Below are 18,781 nucleotides of genomic sequence, written 5' to 3'. Positions count from 1 at the left end.
GACTGAAATGTTGCTGCACTCGACTTAATGTTGCTGCACTTGACTTAATGTTGCCACACTCGACTGAATGTTGCTGCACTTGACTTAATGTTGCCGCACTCGTCTGAATGTTTCTGCACTCGACTGAATGTTTCTGTACTCGACTGAATGTTGCTGCACCAGTTAGGGCTCAGAGCTGGTAAGGTGGTTAGACTGATCATAAATCTGCCAGTCAGGAGAGCCAGATTTAGATCAGCTGTTTTATCTAAGCGTCCAACATGAGTCACACATCACCGAGTTCTGAAGAGGAGAAGGACGGCGCCCCCTGTGGAAACCATGATACCCTGTAAGGTCACCATGGTAACAGTGTTGTGAGAGATGAGGTAAATTACTGTGACGTGACATCTCCTCAGAATCACACTGTGTCTGAATCTGACTGGCTAAGACTGAAAGGACAGGTGTTTGGTACCTGGGTAGTAGGAGTTGGGGACGGTGGTGCTGATGGTGTTTGTCTTCAGGGTGAAGGAGGATGGAGACGACACAGCTGGACAGAGAGAAAACAAACACAACCTTAATGTCTCCCGTAAGACATCAAGCTGGTCTACCTTCAGTGTGTCTTCACAAAGCTCCGCCCACACCTGTGACCGCAGTAACATCAGTCCCAAAGGTTACTGACACAGATACTCATGACTTCATAACAGGTTTAGAATCATGAATTCATGTGTTCATCAGTTTAGTGTTGCAGCTGCTAAAGGTGGAATAGAAACTGTCCGACAGTGCCTATATTTGTATTTTTGTTTACTGTGATGTCATTTCCCAGAATATCTCCAAGTGCTTCCCTAAAATTTGTATGACCTGAGCTACGAGCTCCTGTTGGCCAATAAACCACCATGTCTGTGTGTGTGTGTGTGTTGGCTAAACGTAACCACGTGTGTATGTGTGTTGGCTAAATGTAACCACATGTGTGTGTTGGCTAAATGTAACCACGTGTGTGTGTTGGCTAAATGTAACCACATGTGTGTGTTGGCTAAATGTAACCATGTGTGTGTGTTGGCTAAACGTAACCACATGTGTGTGTGTTGGCTAAATGTAACCACGTGTGTGTGTTGGTTAAATGTAACCACGTGTGTGTGTTGGCTAAATGTAACCGTGTGTGTGTTGGCTAAACGTAACCACGTGTGTGTTGGCTAAATGTAACCACATGTGTGTTGGCTAAATGTAACCACGTGTGTGTGTTGGCTAAATGTAACCACGTGTGTGTTGGCTAAATGTAACCACGTGTGTGTGTTGGCTAAATGTAACCACACGTGTGTGTTGGCTAAATGTAACCACATGTGTGTTGGCTAAATGTAACCACATGTGTGTTGGCTAAATGTAACCACATGTGTGTGTGTTGGCTAAATGTAACCACATGTGTGTTGGCTAAATGTAACCACATGTGTGTTGGCTAAATGTAACCACGTGTGTGTGTTGGCTAAATGTAACCACATGTGTGTTGGCTAAATGTAACCACATGTGTGTGTGTTGGCTAAATGTAACCACATGTGTGTGTTGGCTAAATGTAACCACATGTGTGTTGGCTAAATGTAACCACGTGTGTGTGTTGGCTAAATGTAACCACATGTGTGTTGGCTAAATGTAACCACGTGTGTGTGTTGGCTAAATGTAACCACATGTGTGTTGGCAAAATGTAACCACGTGTGTGTGTTGGCTAAATGTAACCACGTGTGTGTGTTGGCTAAATGTAACCATGTGTGTGTGTGTGTGTGTTGGCTAAATATAACCACATGTGTGTTGGCTAAATGTAACCACATGTATGTTGGCTAAATGTAACCACGTGTGTGTGTTGGCTAAATGTAACCATGTGTGTGTGTTGGCTAAATGTAACCATGTGTGTGTGTTGGCTAAATGTAACCACATGTGTGTGTTGGCTAAATGTAACCACATGTGTGTTGGCTAAATGTAACCACGTGTGTGTGTTGGCTAAATGTAACCACATGTGTGTTGGCTAAATGTAACCACATGTGTGTTGGCTAAATGTAACCACATGTGTGTGTGTTGGCTAAATGTAACCACATGTGTGTTGGCTAAATGTAACCACATGTGTGTTGGCTAAATGTAACCACGTGTGTGTGTTGGCTAAATGTAACCACATGTGTGTTGGCTAAATGTAACCACATGTGTGTGTGTTGGCTAAATGTAACCACATGTGTGTGTTGGCTAAATGTAACCACATGTGTGTTGGCTAAATGTAACCACGTGTGTGTGTTGGCTAAATGTAACCACATGTGTGTTGGCTAAATGTAACCACGTGTGTGTGTTGGCTAAATGTAACCACATGTGTGTTGGCAAAATGTAACCACGTGTGTGTGTTGGCTAAATGTAACCACGTGTGTGTGTTGGCTAAATGTAACCATGTGTGTGTGTGTGTGTGTTGGCTAAATATAACCACATGTGTGTTGGCTAAATGTAACCACATGTATGTTGGCTAAATGTAACCACGTGTGTGTGTTGGCTAAATGTAACCATGTGTGTGTGTTGGCTAAATGTAACCATGTGTGTGTGTTGGCTAAATGTAACCACATGTGTGTGTTGGCTAAATGTAACCACATGTGTGTTGGCTAAATGTAACCACGTGTGTGTGTTGGCTAAATGTAACCACATGTGTGTTGGCTAAATGTAACCACGTGTGTGTGTTGGCTAAATGTAACCACATGTGTGTTGGCTAAATGTAACCACATGTGTGTGTGTTGGCTAAATGTAACCACATGTGTGTGTTGGCTAAATGTAACCACATGTGTGTTGGCTAAATGTAACCACGTGTGTGTGTTGGCTAAATGTAACCACATGTGTGTTGGCTAAATGTAACCACGTGTGTGTGTTGGCTAAATGTAACCACATGTGTGTTGGCTAAATGTAACCACATGTGTGTGTGTTGGCTAAATGTAACCACATGTGTGTTGGCTAAATGTATCCATGTGTGTGTGTGTGTTGGCTAAATGTAACCACGTGTGTGTGTTGGCTAAATGTAACCACATGTGTGTTGGCTAAATGTAACCACATGTGTGTTGGCTAAATGTAACCACGTGTGTGTGTTGGCTAAATGTAACCATGTGTGTGTGTGTGTTGGCTAAATGTAACCACATGTGTGTGTTGGCTAAATGTAACCACGTGTGTGTTGGCTAAATGTAACCATGTGTGTGTGTGTTGGCTAAATGTAACCACATGTGTGTGTTGGCTAAATGTAACCACACGTGTGTGTGTTGGCTAAATGTAACCACATGTGTGTGTGTTGGCTAAATGTAACCACATGTGTGTGTTGGCTAAATGTAACCACGTGTGTGTTAGCTAAATGTAACCACGTGTGTGTGTTGGCTAAATGTAACCACATGTGTGTGTGTTGGCTAAATGTAACCACGTGTGTGTTGCCAAATGTAACCATGTGTGTGTGTTGGCTAAATGTAACCACATGTGTGTGTGTTGGCTAAATGTAACCACATGTGTGTTGGCTAAATGTAACCACATGTGTGTGTGTTGGCTAAATGTAACCACATGTGTGTGTTGGCTAAATGTAACCACATGTGTGTGTGTTGGCTAAATGTAACCACATGTGTGTGTGTTGGCTAAATGTAACCACATGTGTGTGTGTTGGCTAAATGTAACCACATGTGTGTGTTGGCTAAATGTAACCACGTGTGTGTTGGCTAAATGTAACCACGTGTGTGTGTTGGCAAAATGTAACCACATGTGTGTGTTGGCTAAATGTAACCACGTGTGTGTGTTGGCTAAATGTAACCACGTGTGTGTGTGTTGGCTAAATGTAACCACATGTGTGTGTTGGTTAAATGTAACCACGTGTGTGTGTTGGCTAAATGTAACCACGTGTGTGTGTTGGCTAAATGTAACCACGTGTGTGTGTTGGCTAAATGTAACCACGTGTGTGTGTTGGCTAAATGTAACCACACGTGTGTGTGTTGGCTAAATGTAACCACGTGTTTGTGTTGGCTAAATGTAACCACATGTGTGTGTGTTGGCTAAATGTAACCACGTGTGTGTTGGCTAAATGTAACCACGTGTGTGTGTTGGCTAAATGTAACCACATGTGTGTGTTGGCTAAATGTAACCACACGTGTGTGTTGGCTAAATGTAACCACGTGTGTGCGTGTTGGCTAAATGTAACCACATGTGTGTGTTGGTTAAAAGTAACCACGTGTGTGTGTTGGCTAAATGTAACCACGTGTGTGTGTGTTGGCTAAATGTAACCACATGTGTGTGTTGGTTAAATGTAACCACGTGTGTGTGTGTTGGCTAAATGTAACCACGTGTGTGTGTTGGCTAAATGTAACCACGTGTGTGTGTTGGCTAAATGTAACCACACGTGTGTGTGTTGGCTAAATGTAACCACGTGTGTGTGTTGGCTAAATGTAACCACACATGTGTGTGTTGGCTAAATGTAACCACGTGTGTGTGTTGGCTAAATGTAACCACGTGTGTGTGTTGGCTAAATGTAACCACATGTGTGTGTGTTGGCTAAATGTAACCACATGTGTGTGTTGGCTAAATGTAACCACACGTGTGTGTGTGTTGGCTAAATGTAACCACACGTGTGTGTGTTGGCTAAATGTAACCATGTGTGTGTGTTGGCTAAATGTAACCACATGTGTGTGTGTTGGCTAAACGTAACCACACATGTGTGTGTTGGCTAAACGTAACCACATGTGTGTGTTGGCTAAATGTAACCACACGTGTGTGTGTTGGCTAAATGTAACCATGTGTGTGTGTTGGCTAAACGTAACCACACGTGTGTGTTGGCTAAACGTAACCACATGTGTGTGTTGGCTAAACGTAACCACACGTGTGTGTGTTGGCTAAATGTAACCATGTGTGTGTGTTGGCTAAACGTAACCACATGTGTGTGTTGGCTAAACGTAACCACATGTGTGTGTTGGCTAAACGTAACCACGTGTGTGTGTTGTTGAAGGAAAAAAACATCAGTTGGTGGTGTTGTACCGACGTAGTGCTTTTATTTTGAAAGAGACTGTATGCAAACTGTACATTTCTTGTGAAAACAGAAGTGTATTTTGAAAACAGACAATGCATGTAACAGGCTGAAGTTGACACGGCGTCCCAGAACGTCAACAACCAACACAACCAGGGTACCTTGGACGTCATATGTTGATGACCAAACGTGGACATGTGACGAGGTCACAGTGAGGACGTGACGTGTGTCAGATCCTCTGTAATCACCGTGTTTCAATTTGTTTGAGGTTTTTTTTTTTTTTGTAAAATATTTTTGAAACCTTTGTTTTTTGTTTTTTGAATTATCTCTGGGTCTGATGATGATGGTGGTGATGATGGTGTTGATGATGATGATGATGATGATGGTGAATATTAAAGTGAGAGTAAGGAGAAGCAGAGTTTTGTCCCTGACTGTTGGCTGAAGGAGCTCAGAGGAGGCGATGGCCTGAGGGAAGGTCGTCTCCTCCGTCCTCTGCACCTCCATCATCAGCGTTCTCGTCCCTCCGGCTGTGTCTCTGACAGTCCGTCACCTCATGATAAAACATTGGGTCATATCACCTGCAGTCACTCCTCCGTCCGCACATTGTCTGTGTCTTTTCTCAGTGTTCAACATGTTAACAGAGGACAACACAGACTGTCTCTGATTCCACATCTCTGAATGATGGACAAATGTGGACAGGGACGTCACATCCTCTTTTTTCCTTCTCTTTCATCTCATCTTGTCTCTTTGTCTCAGGAATCTGTTCTCACATCATGTTTCTGTCTCATCTCACATCTCGTCCTGTATTTGTCTTTTGTCTCTGTCTGTCCACTGTGTCCTTTTTTCTCATCTCTTTTTCACATGTCAGGTTTTGTGTCATTTGATTTTTAATCTCGTCTCATTTCATCCTTTCCTTTGTTTCTCGTCTCAGCTGGTTGTCTTTATCACATCTGTCTTTGTGTTGAATATTAACTGTCTCGTCTCCTGTTATGTCATGTCTTATCTCTTTATTCTCTGTCTCATCTTCTCTCCCCTTCATCTCATCCCATGTCATCTAGTCATCTCATGTCATGTCATGTCATCTCATGTCATTTCGTCATCTCATGTCATGTCATCTCTTGTCATTTTGTCATGTCATGTCACGTCATGTCACGTCATCTCATGTCATTTCATCATCTCATGTCATGTCTACTTTTAGACTCATCTTCTTTTTGTCGTTCTTTTGTTGCTTTTCTTTCTCCTCTCTCACGCTGACTTTCATTTTCGTTTCATCTCATCTTTTGTCTTTATGAGACAGTTCATGTGTCCCTTGTCTCAGCTTCATCAATTTGTGTCCCGTCTTTTCTTATCTCTTGTATTTCACTCTTCTCGTCTCGTCTGTCAGATAATCACGTCTCTGTAAATCAAATCTAACACAAGGTTTGTTTACGTGTGTTTGTGTGTATACTCACTGCGTCCGTTTAGTGTGTGCGTGTGTGTGTCCACCATGGTTGTATGTTGGGAGTTGTTGACCATCAGAGTCATTTCCTGTCTGGAGCTCAGAGTTTCCTTCCTCTTCTTTGCCAGCTTCCTGTAGAGACAAAACAAACGTATGCACTCCTTTTAGCTCCGAGACATCTGGATGTAAAGTTTCCAGGGTTCAAATCTAAACCCTGAACACATCACCGAGGAGACGTTCACTGAACCTGCGTCAATACTTCCACAAAAAACCCACGTTGACTAATGTCTTCATTTCTCTGTTAAGGTGGTATGGGAGGGTTTGTGTTTGACAGTTAAGGGGGCAAGAGCAGGTTGTTGTTTGGTGTTTCGTCAGTTAAAGTGGTACTGTTGGTGTTCTATGGGGACCTCGGAACTTTGTGTTTCTTTAAAGGTGGTAAGAGCAAATTAAATTCAGTATTTCTAAGTTAAGGTGGAAGGAATAGGGTTTTGAGGGCTTTACTGTTCTGTTAAGGTGGTGTCACAGAGTTGTGAAGTTTGCATTGTGGAATTTTAAGATGTCATCAGTTTTAAGGTGGTATTGATTTAAGGATTTTCATTAGAGTTAGGAGTATGAGCAGGTTGGCAGTTTATTTCTTAGTTTAGGTCAGCTGAGTCAGAGTTTCTGTCTTAATGGTGGGGGTGGGGATATACAGCAGGATTTTACGGTGGTATGACGGCTGGCGTTCCTTTAATGAGCTGTGAACAAACTGTAGATGAGAGTGTGAGAACGCCGTGCTGGTAAATGCACTCGTAAATTTGTGAATTTGTTCTGCTTTATAAATACATGAGCTATAAAACATCACACAAACACACACACACACACACTTCCTCTTTTCTCTTTAAATTTCTTACCACAGTAATGCAAAACCCAAACAAAGAGACACTTAACCACCACAAAGACACAAAAACAACAAAGAGACACTTAACCACCACAAAGACACAAAACAACAAAGAGACGCAAAACCACCACAAAGACACAAAACAACAGGAGAGACACAAAACCACCATAAAGACACACAAAACCACCACAAAGAAGACGCTAAACCACCACAAAGACACAAAACAACAAAGAGACACAAAACCACCACAAAGAGACGCAAAATCACCACAAAGACACAAAACAACAGGAGAGACACAAAACAACATAAAGAGACACAAAACCACCACAAAGAGACGCTAAACCACCACAAAGACACAAAACCACCACAAAGACACAAAACAACAGGAGAGACACAAAACCACCATAAAGAGACACAAAACCACCACAAAGACACAAAACAACACAAAGAGACACAAAACTACCACGAAGACACAAAACAACACAAAGAGACACAAAACCACCACAAAGACACAAAACAACACAAAGAGACACAAAACCACCACAAAGACACAAAACAACAAAGAGACACAAAACCACCACAAAGACACAAAACAACACAAAGAGACACAAAACCACCACAAAGACACAAAACAACAAAGAGACACAAAACCACCACAAAGACACAAAACAACAGGAGAGACACAAAACCACCATAAAGAGACACAAAACCACCACAAAGACACAAAACCTCCACAAAAGAGACACAAAACAACACAAAGACACAAAACAACACAAAGAGACACAAAACCACCACAAAGAGACACAAAACAACACAAAGAGACACAAAACCACCACAAAGACACAAAACAACACAAAGAGACACAAAACCACCACAGACACAAAACCTCCACAAAAGAGACACAAAACAACACAAAGACACAAAACAACACAAAGAGACACAAAACCACCACAAAGAGACACAAAACAACACAAAGAGACACAAAACAACACAAAGAGACACAAAACAACACAAAGAGACACAAAACCACCACAGACACAAAACCACCACAAAGACACAAAACAACACAAAAGAGACACAAAACAACACAAAGAGACACAAAACCACCACAAAGACACAAAACAACACAAAGAGACACAAAACCACCACAAACAGACACAAAACCACCACAAACAGACACAAAACCTCCACCAAGACACAAAACAACACAAAGAGACACAAAACCACCACAAACAGACACAAAACCACCACAAACAGACACAAAACCATTAGAAACAGACACAAAACAACACAAAGAGACACAAAACCACCAGAAACAGACACAAAACAACACAAAGAGACACAAAACCACCAGAAACAGACACAAAACAACACAAAGAGACACAAAACCTCCTGTCTGTCCTGTTGATCCACTGCAGAGGACAAAATACCATCTTTAAAGCACAAAAACATCCTTTCATCCTGCACACACACACACACACACACACACACACAAACACAAACACTCCATTCGTTTTAAAAGCTCGATTTATTTTCTCTCTTTCTATTCCGAGTGTGTGAATAAAAAACATCCATTTGTCCGATTGCTCTCACACACACACACACACACACACACACACACACACACACACAGTGTAAAGTTTAACCCTGACCTGAAAATGGAAAAATAATGAAATATATAAATAAATAGAAAAAAGGCTTTTAAACTGAAAAGTAAGACATCAGTGAGTGTGTGTATGTGAGTGTGTGTGAGTGTGTGTGTGTGTGCGTGTGTGTGTGTATATGTGTGTGTGTGTGTGTGTGTGTGAGGTTAGCGTGGATGACGGTGAAAGCGCCCTGAGGCGAAGCGCTGCCCTCCTCCCCCTCATGTCTCCCGTGGTTCAGTCAGACTGAAAACCTGCAGCGAGTCTCTGAGTCAGACCTGAACACACATTGTCTCTGCTGAGGACACAGAGACATGTCCCTCTGTCTCTGTGTCCTCAGCAGAGACATGTCCCTCTGTCTCTGTCTCCTCAGCAGAGACAGAGGGACATGTCTCTGCTGAGGAGACAGAGACACGTCCCTCCTGTCTCTGCTGAGGACACAAAGACATGTCTCTCTGTCTGTCTTTTTTCTTTGACAGAAATTTTTATTTTGAATGAAAAATGTTGAAAGGTAAAATGATAAAAAATCTAAATGTCTCCTCAGTCGTGTTTTTCATCTTGTTAAACGGCGTTTTCTCTGTTTGTGTCCTTCAGAGCAGAGCCGACCTCTGACCTCTGCCCCCCCCCCCCCCCCCACCCCACACACACACACACACACACACACACACACACACACCAACAAAAAGATGAGTGAACGGAGCGGGAGGTAAAAATACTGTAGCCACACAGCTTTTATATGTTTTCATATCTGATTTCAATAGAGAGGCAGACTCCTTGTGTGTGTGTGTGTGTGTGTGTGTGTGTGTGTGTCATGACATCATCAGCGAGGTATCAGGGGTTGATTGATTTAGCAACACTTAATGTGAACACACACACAGATGCATGTCAAGGCTAATCTATGCTAATCTAATGAGCGACAGGACAATGACAATGCTGTTAGCGGTAATGGATGTCAGAGTGTGTGTGTGTGTGTGTGTGTGTGTATCTCTCCTTGTAACGATCATTTGATCAGACAGGTTTATTACAGCCGGCTAATTCTATTAACCCTGCTCCACTGCGCGCGAGCACACACACACACACACACACACACACACACACACACACACACACACAGTTGTAAATCTTTCAGCTGCTTCAGGAACATAACCCTGACTGTGCCTCTGCCGTCCACATACTTTTGGCCTTTAATTCAGTTTATGTTTCTGATTTTTTTAAAAAAGACTTGAACTTCCTGAACGCTGTCAGGCTGACAACACACCAAACGATTTCAGAGAACGCTGAATGCTCGTCACTTCACGTCGCCTTGTCTCGGTCAAAAATTTGCACATGAATGCACCACAGAGCGTACGGCCGGCGGCCAACCAGCACGCATGTTCTGCGCCTGTGCGAGAGGAAATAACTCTCCACACCAACAGAGGGCCGTCGTCTGTATTCATCATTCAAGTGGTCACAGCTACCACCAGCGCCAGGCATGAAAACCTCAACGTGGTGAGAAGAAGTCGGCAGGACAGTTTACAGATGGGTGATTTCATCATTCTGGTGATGACTCTCAGCCACACCCACCACCGTCCAACACCAACCAAACAAAGACCCACCAACAATGGCAAAATAAACACAAGAGTCTAAATTCAGCTCAAATTTAGCACGAATTTAAGACAGATTTAGCAGAGCTGCTGCAGAGCTGACTGGAAGCGTTCACACCTAAATCATCCTAAACTCAGCTTTCAGAAAATTTGCCCGTACGATGTTTTGTGTTCGTTGTGTTCATCCTGCAGGGTCTGATATGAACTAATGAAGCTGGTGAGTTAATTTATTTCATGTGAATCTCCTTATCTCCTGATATCTGACTGGAGCTAGGAGTACACACACACACACACACACACACACACACACACACAAAGTGACCTGCGGAGGAGTGTGGGAGTACTTCCTGTCTCCCTGAGGAGGCGTCGGTTGGAGATACCTGGAGGTAAAACAGGTTTCTCTCTTCCATCTGTCCTTATTGATCAAAAACAGCAGTTTCAATAGTTTTATTTTTACTTTCACATCAGAGTTTGAAACAGGAAACAGTAAACGTCCACTCAGTGTCCGACCAATCAGGACGAGGAGCCTGGAGGCATGCTGGCGTCGAGTCAAGTCAAACAGATACAGAAGGAGACGCAAACTGAACTGGCTACGACTCATAACAGACCAACACAGCTGGAAAAGGTACATTTACTCAAATACTCCACATGAGTACAAATTCAAGGTACTCCCATCCAATATTTCCATTTTCTGCTCCTGGTCCTCCTGGTCCTCCTCCTGCTCCTCCTTAATAAATCCTGTACTTTTTACTGCACTACATCTGTTTCTTCCTGTCCAGTGAAAACCATGTATCTCCAGGTGTGCTGATGTCTGATGTTTGTGATAAACTGATTCACTGGACCACAGATGATTTGTTATTAGCTCAGACCTGAACTGGACATGTGAAGGTTTGTCATCTGGGTCTTGCTGTTTGAAATTGTGACAAAGACCACATGTTCTCCAGACAAACAGCCATTTTGGCACATGTGTGTCTGTGATGTCACCAAGCCAACTTAAGGAGAAACTTCAATTCAATTCAATTCAATTTTATTTATAAAGCCCAATATCACAAATCACAATTTGCCTCACAGGGTTTTACAGCATACAACATCCCTCTGTCCTTATGACCCTCACAGCTGATCAGGAAAAACTCCCCAAAAAAACCCTTTAACGGGGAAAAAACGGTAGAAACCTCAGGAAGAGCAACTGAGGAGGGATCCCTCTTCCAGGACGGACAGACGAGCATCTCCATCTCTCTCTCTTGCCCCTGAACTTCTGAAGGGGGCTCTTGCTCCATCCTCTCTTTCTCCGAAACCTCAGGACAGCTCTTTTTTTCTCCTGGACCCTGTCAGAAGTAGGACATAGGCAGGAGAACCTGCTACACCCTTTCCCTGTTTTCTCATCTCTGCAGCTCACAGCAGAAGCTGTAGCGTCACTCTCAATGTGGCCTGCTCCCAGCAGACACAGAACCTGGAGACCAGAGAGGTTAGTGTGCCAAACACAAGGTTTGCAACTAACTTTCCAGCGACAAGGAGAACCAAGCTGAATTAGCAGCAGACTTGTAACTCTGCAAAGACCCCAAGTGACCAGCTTCCTCAGATCTACACCTTTGGAACAAGGACCCAACAAAGTCTGCATATGGAACCCCATTTCCTTCCAGCCTTCAACTGCCAGCTAACAAAAGCAGCACAAAGCAACTCTTTCTTCCATCCAGTCAAGAATTTGCCTTTGTCCTGATCTTTATCAGACAAACACCTCCCCTGATATGAAGACAGCTTTGATTCGGCCATCTTGTAGTTCTCTGTCGTCACCCATTTTGTTTTGTAGGCCAGACGGCCTTTTTTCACACACACACACACACACACACACACACACAGGCTTGCATATAGTTAGTTAGAATTTGTGTGTTTTCTTTTGTTTTGTTTATGAATAAAAACTTTTGGAATCAGACCTGCTGTCTGTTTAATGTTGCACCAGAGTGAATGAATATTCAACATCTCCTGTGTCAATAACTCCTTCAACCTTTATTATTAATATGGCAACTTTGGTTATAGTTATTAATTTAACTAATAAAATTCCATATTGTTTGTTTAGTGTCTTTTATGAGACTAATATCTTTAACTGGCTATCATTTTCCCTTTTCGGGAATGGTGCCCCACGAGGTAATTTGATGTAAATCAAGTCACATTATTTAACATAATTAATAATCATTATTATAGTTATCAATTATTAACCATTATTGATAACCATTTTGATACTTTAATTAGAGATCTATTAGAAGGTTAGGCCCCATCAAAGTGTTCCTTTATGTGTTGATGTTTGTGATAAACTGAAGGATGAAGTCTTCCTTTATGTGTTGATGTTTGTGATAAACTGAAGGATGAAGTCTTCCTTTATGTGTCGGATGTTTGTGATAAACTGAAGGATGAAGTGTTCCTTTATGTGTTGGATGTTTGTGATAAACTGAAGGATGAAGTCTTCCTTTATGTGTTGATGTTTGTGATAAACTGAAGGATGAAGTCTTCCTTTATGTGTTGATGTTTGTGATAAACTGAAGGATGAAGTCTTCCTTTATGTGTGGATGTTTGTGATAAACTGAAGGATGAAGTCTTCCTTTATGTGTTGATGTTTGTGATAAACTGAAGGATGAAGTCTTCCTTTATGTGTCGATGTTTGTGATAAACTGAAGGATGAAGTCTTCCTTTATGTGTCGATGTTTGTGATAAACTGAAGGATGAAGTCTTCCTTTATGTGTCGATGTTTGTGATAAACTGAAGGATGAAGTCTTCCTTTATGTGTCGATGTTTGTGATAAACTGAAGGATGAAGTCTTCCTGTATGTGTCGATGTTTGTGATAAACTGAAGGATGAAGTGTTCCTTTATGTGTGGATGTTTGTGATAAACTGAAGGATGAAGTGTTCCTTTATGTGTGGATGTTTGTGATAAACTGAAGGATGAAGTCTTCCTTTATGTGTGGATGTTTGTGATAAACTGAAGGATGAAGTCTTCCTTTATGTGTGGATGTTTGTGATAAACTGAAGGATGAAGTGTTCCTTTATGTGTCGATGTTTGTGATAAACTGAAGGATGAAGTCTTCCTTTATGTGTGGATGTTTGTGATAAACTGAAGGATGAAGTGTTCCTTTATGTGTTGATGTTTGTGATAAACTGAAGGATGAAGTGTTCCTTTATGTGTGGATGTTTGTGATAAACTGAAGGATGAAGTCTTCCTTTATGTGTGGATGTTTGTGATAAACTGAAGGGTGGATGTTTGTGATAAACTGAAGGATGAAGTCTTCCTTTATGTGTGGATGTTTGTGATAAACTGAAGGATGAAGTCTTCCTTTATGTGTTGATGTTTGTGATAAACTGAAGGATGAAGTCTTCCTTTATGTGTTGATGTTTGTGATAAACTGAAGGATGAAGTCTTCCTTTATGTGTGGATGTTTGTGATGAACTGAAGGATGAAGTCTTCCTTTATGTGTGGATGTTTGTGATAAACTGAAGGATGAAGTCTTCCTTTATGTGTGGATGTTTGTGATAAACTGAAGGATGAAGTGTTCCTTTATGTGTCGATGTTTGTGATAAACTGAAGGATGAAGTCTTCCTTTATGTGTCGATGTTTGTGATAAACTGAAGGATGAAGTGTTCCTTTATGTGTGGATGTTTGTGATAAACTGAAGGATGAAGTCTTCCTTTATGTGTGGATGTTTGTGATAAACTGAAGGATGAAGTGTTCCTTTATGTGTGGATGTTTGTGATAAACTGAAGGATGAAGTGTTCCTTTATGTGTCGAATGTTTGTGATAAACTGAAGGATGAAGTCTTCCTTTATGTGTCGGATGTTTGTGATAAACTGAAGGATGAAGTCTTCCTTTATGTGTTGATGTTTGTGATAAACTGAAGGATGAAGTCTTCCTTTATGTGTGGATGTTTGTGATAAACTGAAGGATGAAGTCTTCCTTTATGTGTCGGATGTTTGTGATAAACTGAAGGATGAAGTCTTCCTTTATGTGTCGGATGTTTGTGATAAACTGAAGGATGAAGTGTTCCTTTATGTGTCGGATGTTTGTGATAAACTGAAGGATGAAGTGTTCCTTTATGTGTGGATGTTTGTGATAAACTGAAGGATGAAGTGTTCCTTTATGTGTTGATGTTTGTGATAAACTGAAGGATGAAGTGTTCCTTTATGTGTGGATGTTTGTGATAAACTGAAGGATGAAGTCTTCCTTTATGTGTTGATGTTTGTGATAAACTGAAGGATGAAGTCTTCCTTTATGTGTGGATGTTTGTGATAAACTGAAGGATGAAGTCTTCCTTTATGTGTGGATGTTTGTGATAAACTGAAGGATGAAGTCTTCCTTTATGTGTCGGATGTTTGTGATAAACTGAAGGATGAAGTCTTCCTTTATGTGTCGGATGTTTGTGATAAACTGAAGGATGAAGTGTTCCTTTATGTGTCGGATGTTTGTGATAAACTGAAGGATGAAGTGTTCCTTTATGTGTGGATGTTTGTGATAAACTGAAGGATGAAGTGTTCCTTTATGTGTGGATGTTTGTGATAAACTGAAGGATGAAGTGTTCCTTTATGTGTTGGATGTTTGTGATAAACTGAAGGATGAAGTGTTTCTTTATGTGTCGATGTTTGTGATAAACTGAAGGATGAAGTGTTCCTTTATGTGTCGGATGTTTGTGATAAACTGAAGGATGAAGTGTTCCTTTATGTGTCGGATGTTTGTGATAAACTGAAGGATGAAGTGTTCCTTTATGTGTCGGATGTTTGTGATAAACTGAAGGATGAAGTGTTCCTTTATGTGTCGGATGTTTGTGATAAACTGAAGGATGAAGTGTTCCTTTATGTGTTGGATGTTTGTGATAAACTGAAGGATGAAGTGTTCCTTTATGTGTTGGATGTTTGTGATAAACTGAAGGATGAAGTGTTCCTTTATGTGTTGGATGTTTGTGATAAACTGAAGGATGAAGTGTTCCTTTATGTGTTGGATGTTTGTGATAAACTGAAGGATGAAGTGTTCCTTTATGTGTGGATGTTTGTGATAAACTGAAGGATGAAGTGTTCCTTTATGTGTTGGATGTTTGTGATAAACTGAAGGATGAAGTGTTCCTTTATGTGTCGGATGTTTGTGATAAACTGAAGGATGAAGTGTTCCTTTATGTGTTGGATGTTTGTGATAAACTGAAGGATGAAGTGTTCCTTTATGTGTTGGATGTTTGTGATAAACTGAAGGATGAAGTGTTCCTTTATGTGTGGATGTTTGTGGTAAACTGAAGGATGAAGTCTTCCTTTATGTGTTGGATGTTTGTGATAAACTGAAGGATGAAGTCTTCCTTTATGTGTTGGATGTTTGTGATAAACTGAAGGATGAAGTGTTCCTTTATGTGTTGGATGTTTGTGATAAACTGAAGGATGAAGTGTTCCTTTATGTGTTGGATGTTTGTGATAAACTGAAGGATGAAGTGTTCCTTTATGTGTGGATGTTTGTGATAAACTGAAGGATGAAGTGTTCCTTTATGTGTTGGATGTTTGTGATAAACTGAAGGATGAAGTGTTCCTTTATGTGTTGGATGTTTGTGATAAACTGAAGGATGAAGTGTTCCTTTATGTGTTGGATGTTTGTGATAAACTGAAGGATGAAGTGTTCCTTTATGTGTCGATGTTTGTGATAAACTGAAGGATGAAGTGTTCCTTTATGTGTCGGATGTTTGTGATAAACTGAAGGATGAAGTGTTCCTTTATGTGTTGGATGTTTGTGATAAACTGAAGGATGAAGTGTTCCTTTATGTGTTGGATGTTTGTGATAAACTGAAGGATGAAGTGTTCCTTTATGTGTGGATGTTTGTGGTAAACTGAAGGATGAAGTCTTCCTTTATGTGTTGGATGTTTGTGATAAACTGAAGGATGAAGTCTTCCTTTATGTGTTGATGTTTGTGATAAACTGAAGGATGAAGTCTTCCTTTATGTGTCGATGTTTGTGATAAACTGAAGGATGAAGTGTTCCTTTATGTGTCGATGTTTGTGATAAACTGAAGGATGAAGTCTTCCTTTATGTGTCGATGTTTGTGATAAACTGAAGGATGAAGTGTTCCTTTATGTGTCGATGTTTGTGATAAACTGAAGGATGAAGTGTTCCTTTATGTGTGGATGTTTGTGATAAACTGAAGGATGAAGTCTTCCTTTATGTGTGGATGTTTGTGATAAACTGAAGGATGAAGTCTTCCTTTATGTGTGGATGTTTGTGATAAACTGAAGGATGAAGTCTTCCTTTATGTGTGGATGTTTGTGATAAACTGAAGGATGAAGTCTTCCTTTATGTGTGGATGTTTGTGATAAACTGAAGGATGAAGTCTTCCTTTATGTGTGGATGTTTGTGATAAACTGAAGGATGAAGTCTTCCTTTATGTGTGGATGTTTGTGATAAACTGAAGGATGAAGTCTTCCTTTATGTGTGGATGTTTGTGATAAACTGAAGGATGAAGTCTTCCTTTATGTGTCGATGTTTGTGATAAACTGAAGGATGAAGTGTTCCTTTATGTGTCGATGTTTGTGATAAACTGAAGGATGAAGTCTTCCTTTATGTGTCGATGTTTGTGATAAACTGAAGGATGAAGTCTTCCTTTATGTGTTGATGTTTGTGATAAACTGAAGGATGAAGTGTTCCTTTATGTGTCGATGTTTGTGATAAACTGAAGGATGAAGTCTTCCTTTATGTGTTGATGTTTGTGATAAACTGAAGGATGAAGTCTTCCTTTATGTGTCGGATCTTTGCGATAAACTGAAGGATGAAGTGTTCCTTTATGTGTCGGATGTTTGTGATAAACTGAAGGATGAAGTCTTCCTGTATGTGTTGGATGTTTGTGATAAACTGAAGGATGAAGTCTTCCTTTATGTGTTGATGTTTGTGATAAACTGAAGGATGAAGTCTTCCTTTATGTGTTGGATGTTTGTGATAAACTGAAGGATGAAGTCTTCCTTTATGTGTTGATGTTTGTGATAAACTGAAGGATGAAGTGTTCCTTTATGTGTTGGATGTTTGTGATAAACTGAAGGATGAAGTGTTCCTTTATGTGTTGGATGTTTGTGATAAACTGAAGGATGAAGTGTTCCTTTATGTGTTGGATGTTTGTGATAAACTGAAGGATGAAGTCTTCCTTTATGTGTTGATGTTTGTGATAAACTGAAGGATGAAGTGTTCCTTTATGTGTTGATGTTTGTGATAAACTGAAGGATGAAGTGTTCCTTTATGTGTTGATGTTTGTGATAAACTGAAGGATGAAGTGTTCCTTTATGTGTTGATGTTTGTGATAAACTGAAGGATGAAGTCTTCCTTTATGTGTTGATGTTTGTGATAAACTGAAGGATGAAGTCTTCCTTTATGTGTTGGATGTTTGTGATAAACTGAAGGATGAAGTGTTCCTTTATGTGTTGATGTTTGTGATAAACTGAAGGATGAAGTCTTCCTTTATGTGTGGATGTTTGTGATAAACTGAAGGATGAAGTCTTCCTTTATGTGTCGATGTTTGTGATAAACTGAAGGATGAAGTGTTCCTTTATTGTGTCGATGTTTGTGATAAACTGAAGGATGAAGTCTTCCTTTATGTGTTGATGTTTGTGATAAACTGAAGGATGAAGTGTTCCTTTATGTGTTGGATGTTTGTGATAAACTGAATGATGAAGTGGTTCATTGGTGTCTGACACCAGAGGTTACTGACCAAGTGCTGAAATTTGATGATTTCGGAGCGAGACCAGGTTGGACCTGCCAACACTTTTCTGCTGACGACACTGACCCTATGTGATTTCATCACCAAGTTCACTTTTTGGTCCATGTTTTTTATACAGTCTGGGGTTAAAATCTGCGGCTCAGGATCAAGGGTCACAGAAGATGAGTCCTATTGCACAGCTGTGGCTCGGGTCGTCTAGCGGGTTGCCCACTAATCCCAGGGCTGGTGGTTCGATCCAGGCTCCTCCTGTTCACATGTCAAAGTGTCCTCAGACAAGACACCAAACCCGAAATTGTAAGGCGCTTTTGCAGGATAGAAATGCAGCCATTAAAGAAGGAGCAACACTAAGAGCCTGGACCAAAGACTAAAGGTCAGGATAATATTATGACAGAGGTAAATGTCAGGGGTTTGTGGGTAAACGTACGAGTTATGGGTCAGAGGTCACAGCTGAATAACTGGACACAGGAAGACTTGGACTACAGGGTCAAGGTCACGGGTCAAAGACAAAGAGTTGGGTAAAGGGAAATGTTACGGGTCAAGATGT

The 18,781-nt window shown here is 40.8% G+C and overlaps 1 protein-coding gene across 10 annotated transcripts in view; it reads right to left on the bottom strand.

Moving 5' to 3' along the window:
- Positions 1–18,781, bottom strand: part of LOC117264970 (receptor-type tyrosine-protein phosphatase mu-like) — a 259,756-nt gene that overhangs the window by 67,165 nt on the left and 173,810 nt on the right. For 8 of the 10 annotated variants that reach the window (XM_078162819.1, XM_078162810.1, XM_078162811.1 and 5 more), the window contains 2 exons: positions 6,430–6,548; positions 449–523 (listed from right to left, as the gene is read on the bottom strand). In XM_078162819.1, the coding sequence (XP_078018945.1) occupies positions 449–523; positions 6,430–6,548 (194 nt within the window). The remainder of the gene's footprint in view (positions 1–448; positions 524–6,429; positions 6,549–18,781) is intronic. The other 2 variants (XM_078162815.1, XM_078162818.1) reach the window with 1 other exon arrangement.

This window comes from Epinephelus lanceolatus, chromosome 20, assembly GCF_041903045.1.
Source record: "Epinephelus lanceolatus isolate andai-2023 chromosome 20, ASM4190304v1, whole genome shotgun sequence".
Taxonomy (NCBI): Eukaryota; Metazoa; Chordata; class Actinopteri; order Perciformes; family Serranidae; genus Epinephelus; species Epinephelus lanceolatus.
This window is presented reverse-complemented; position numbering and strand designations above follow the sequence as displayed.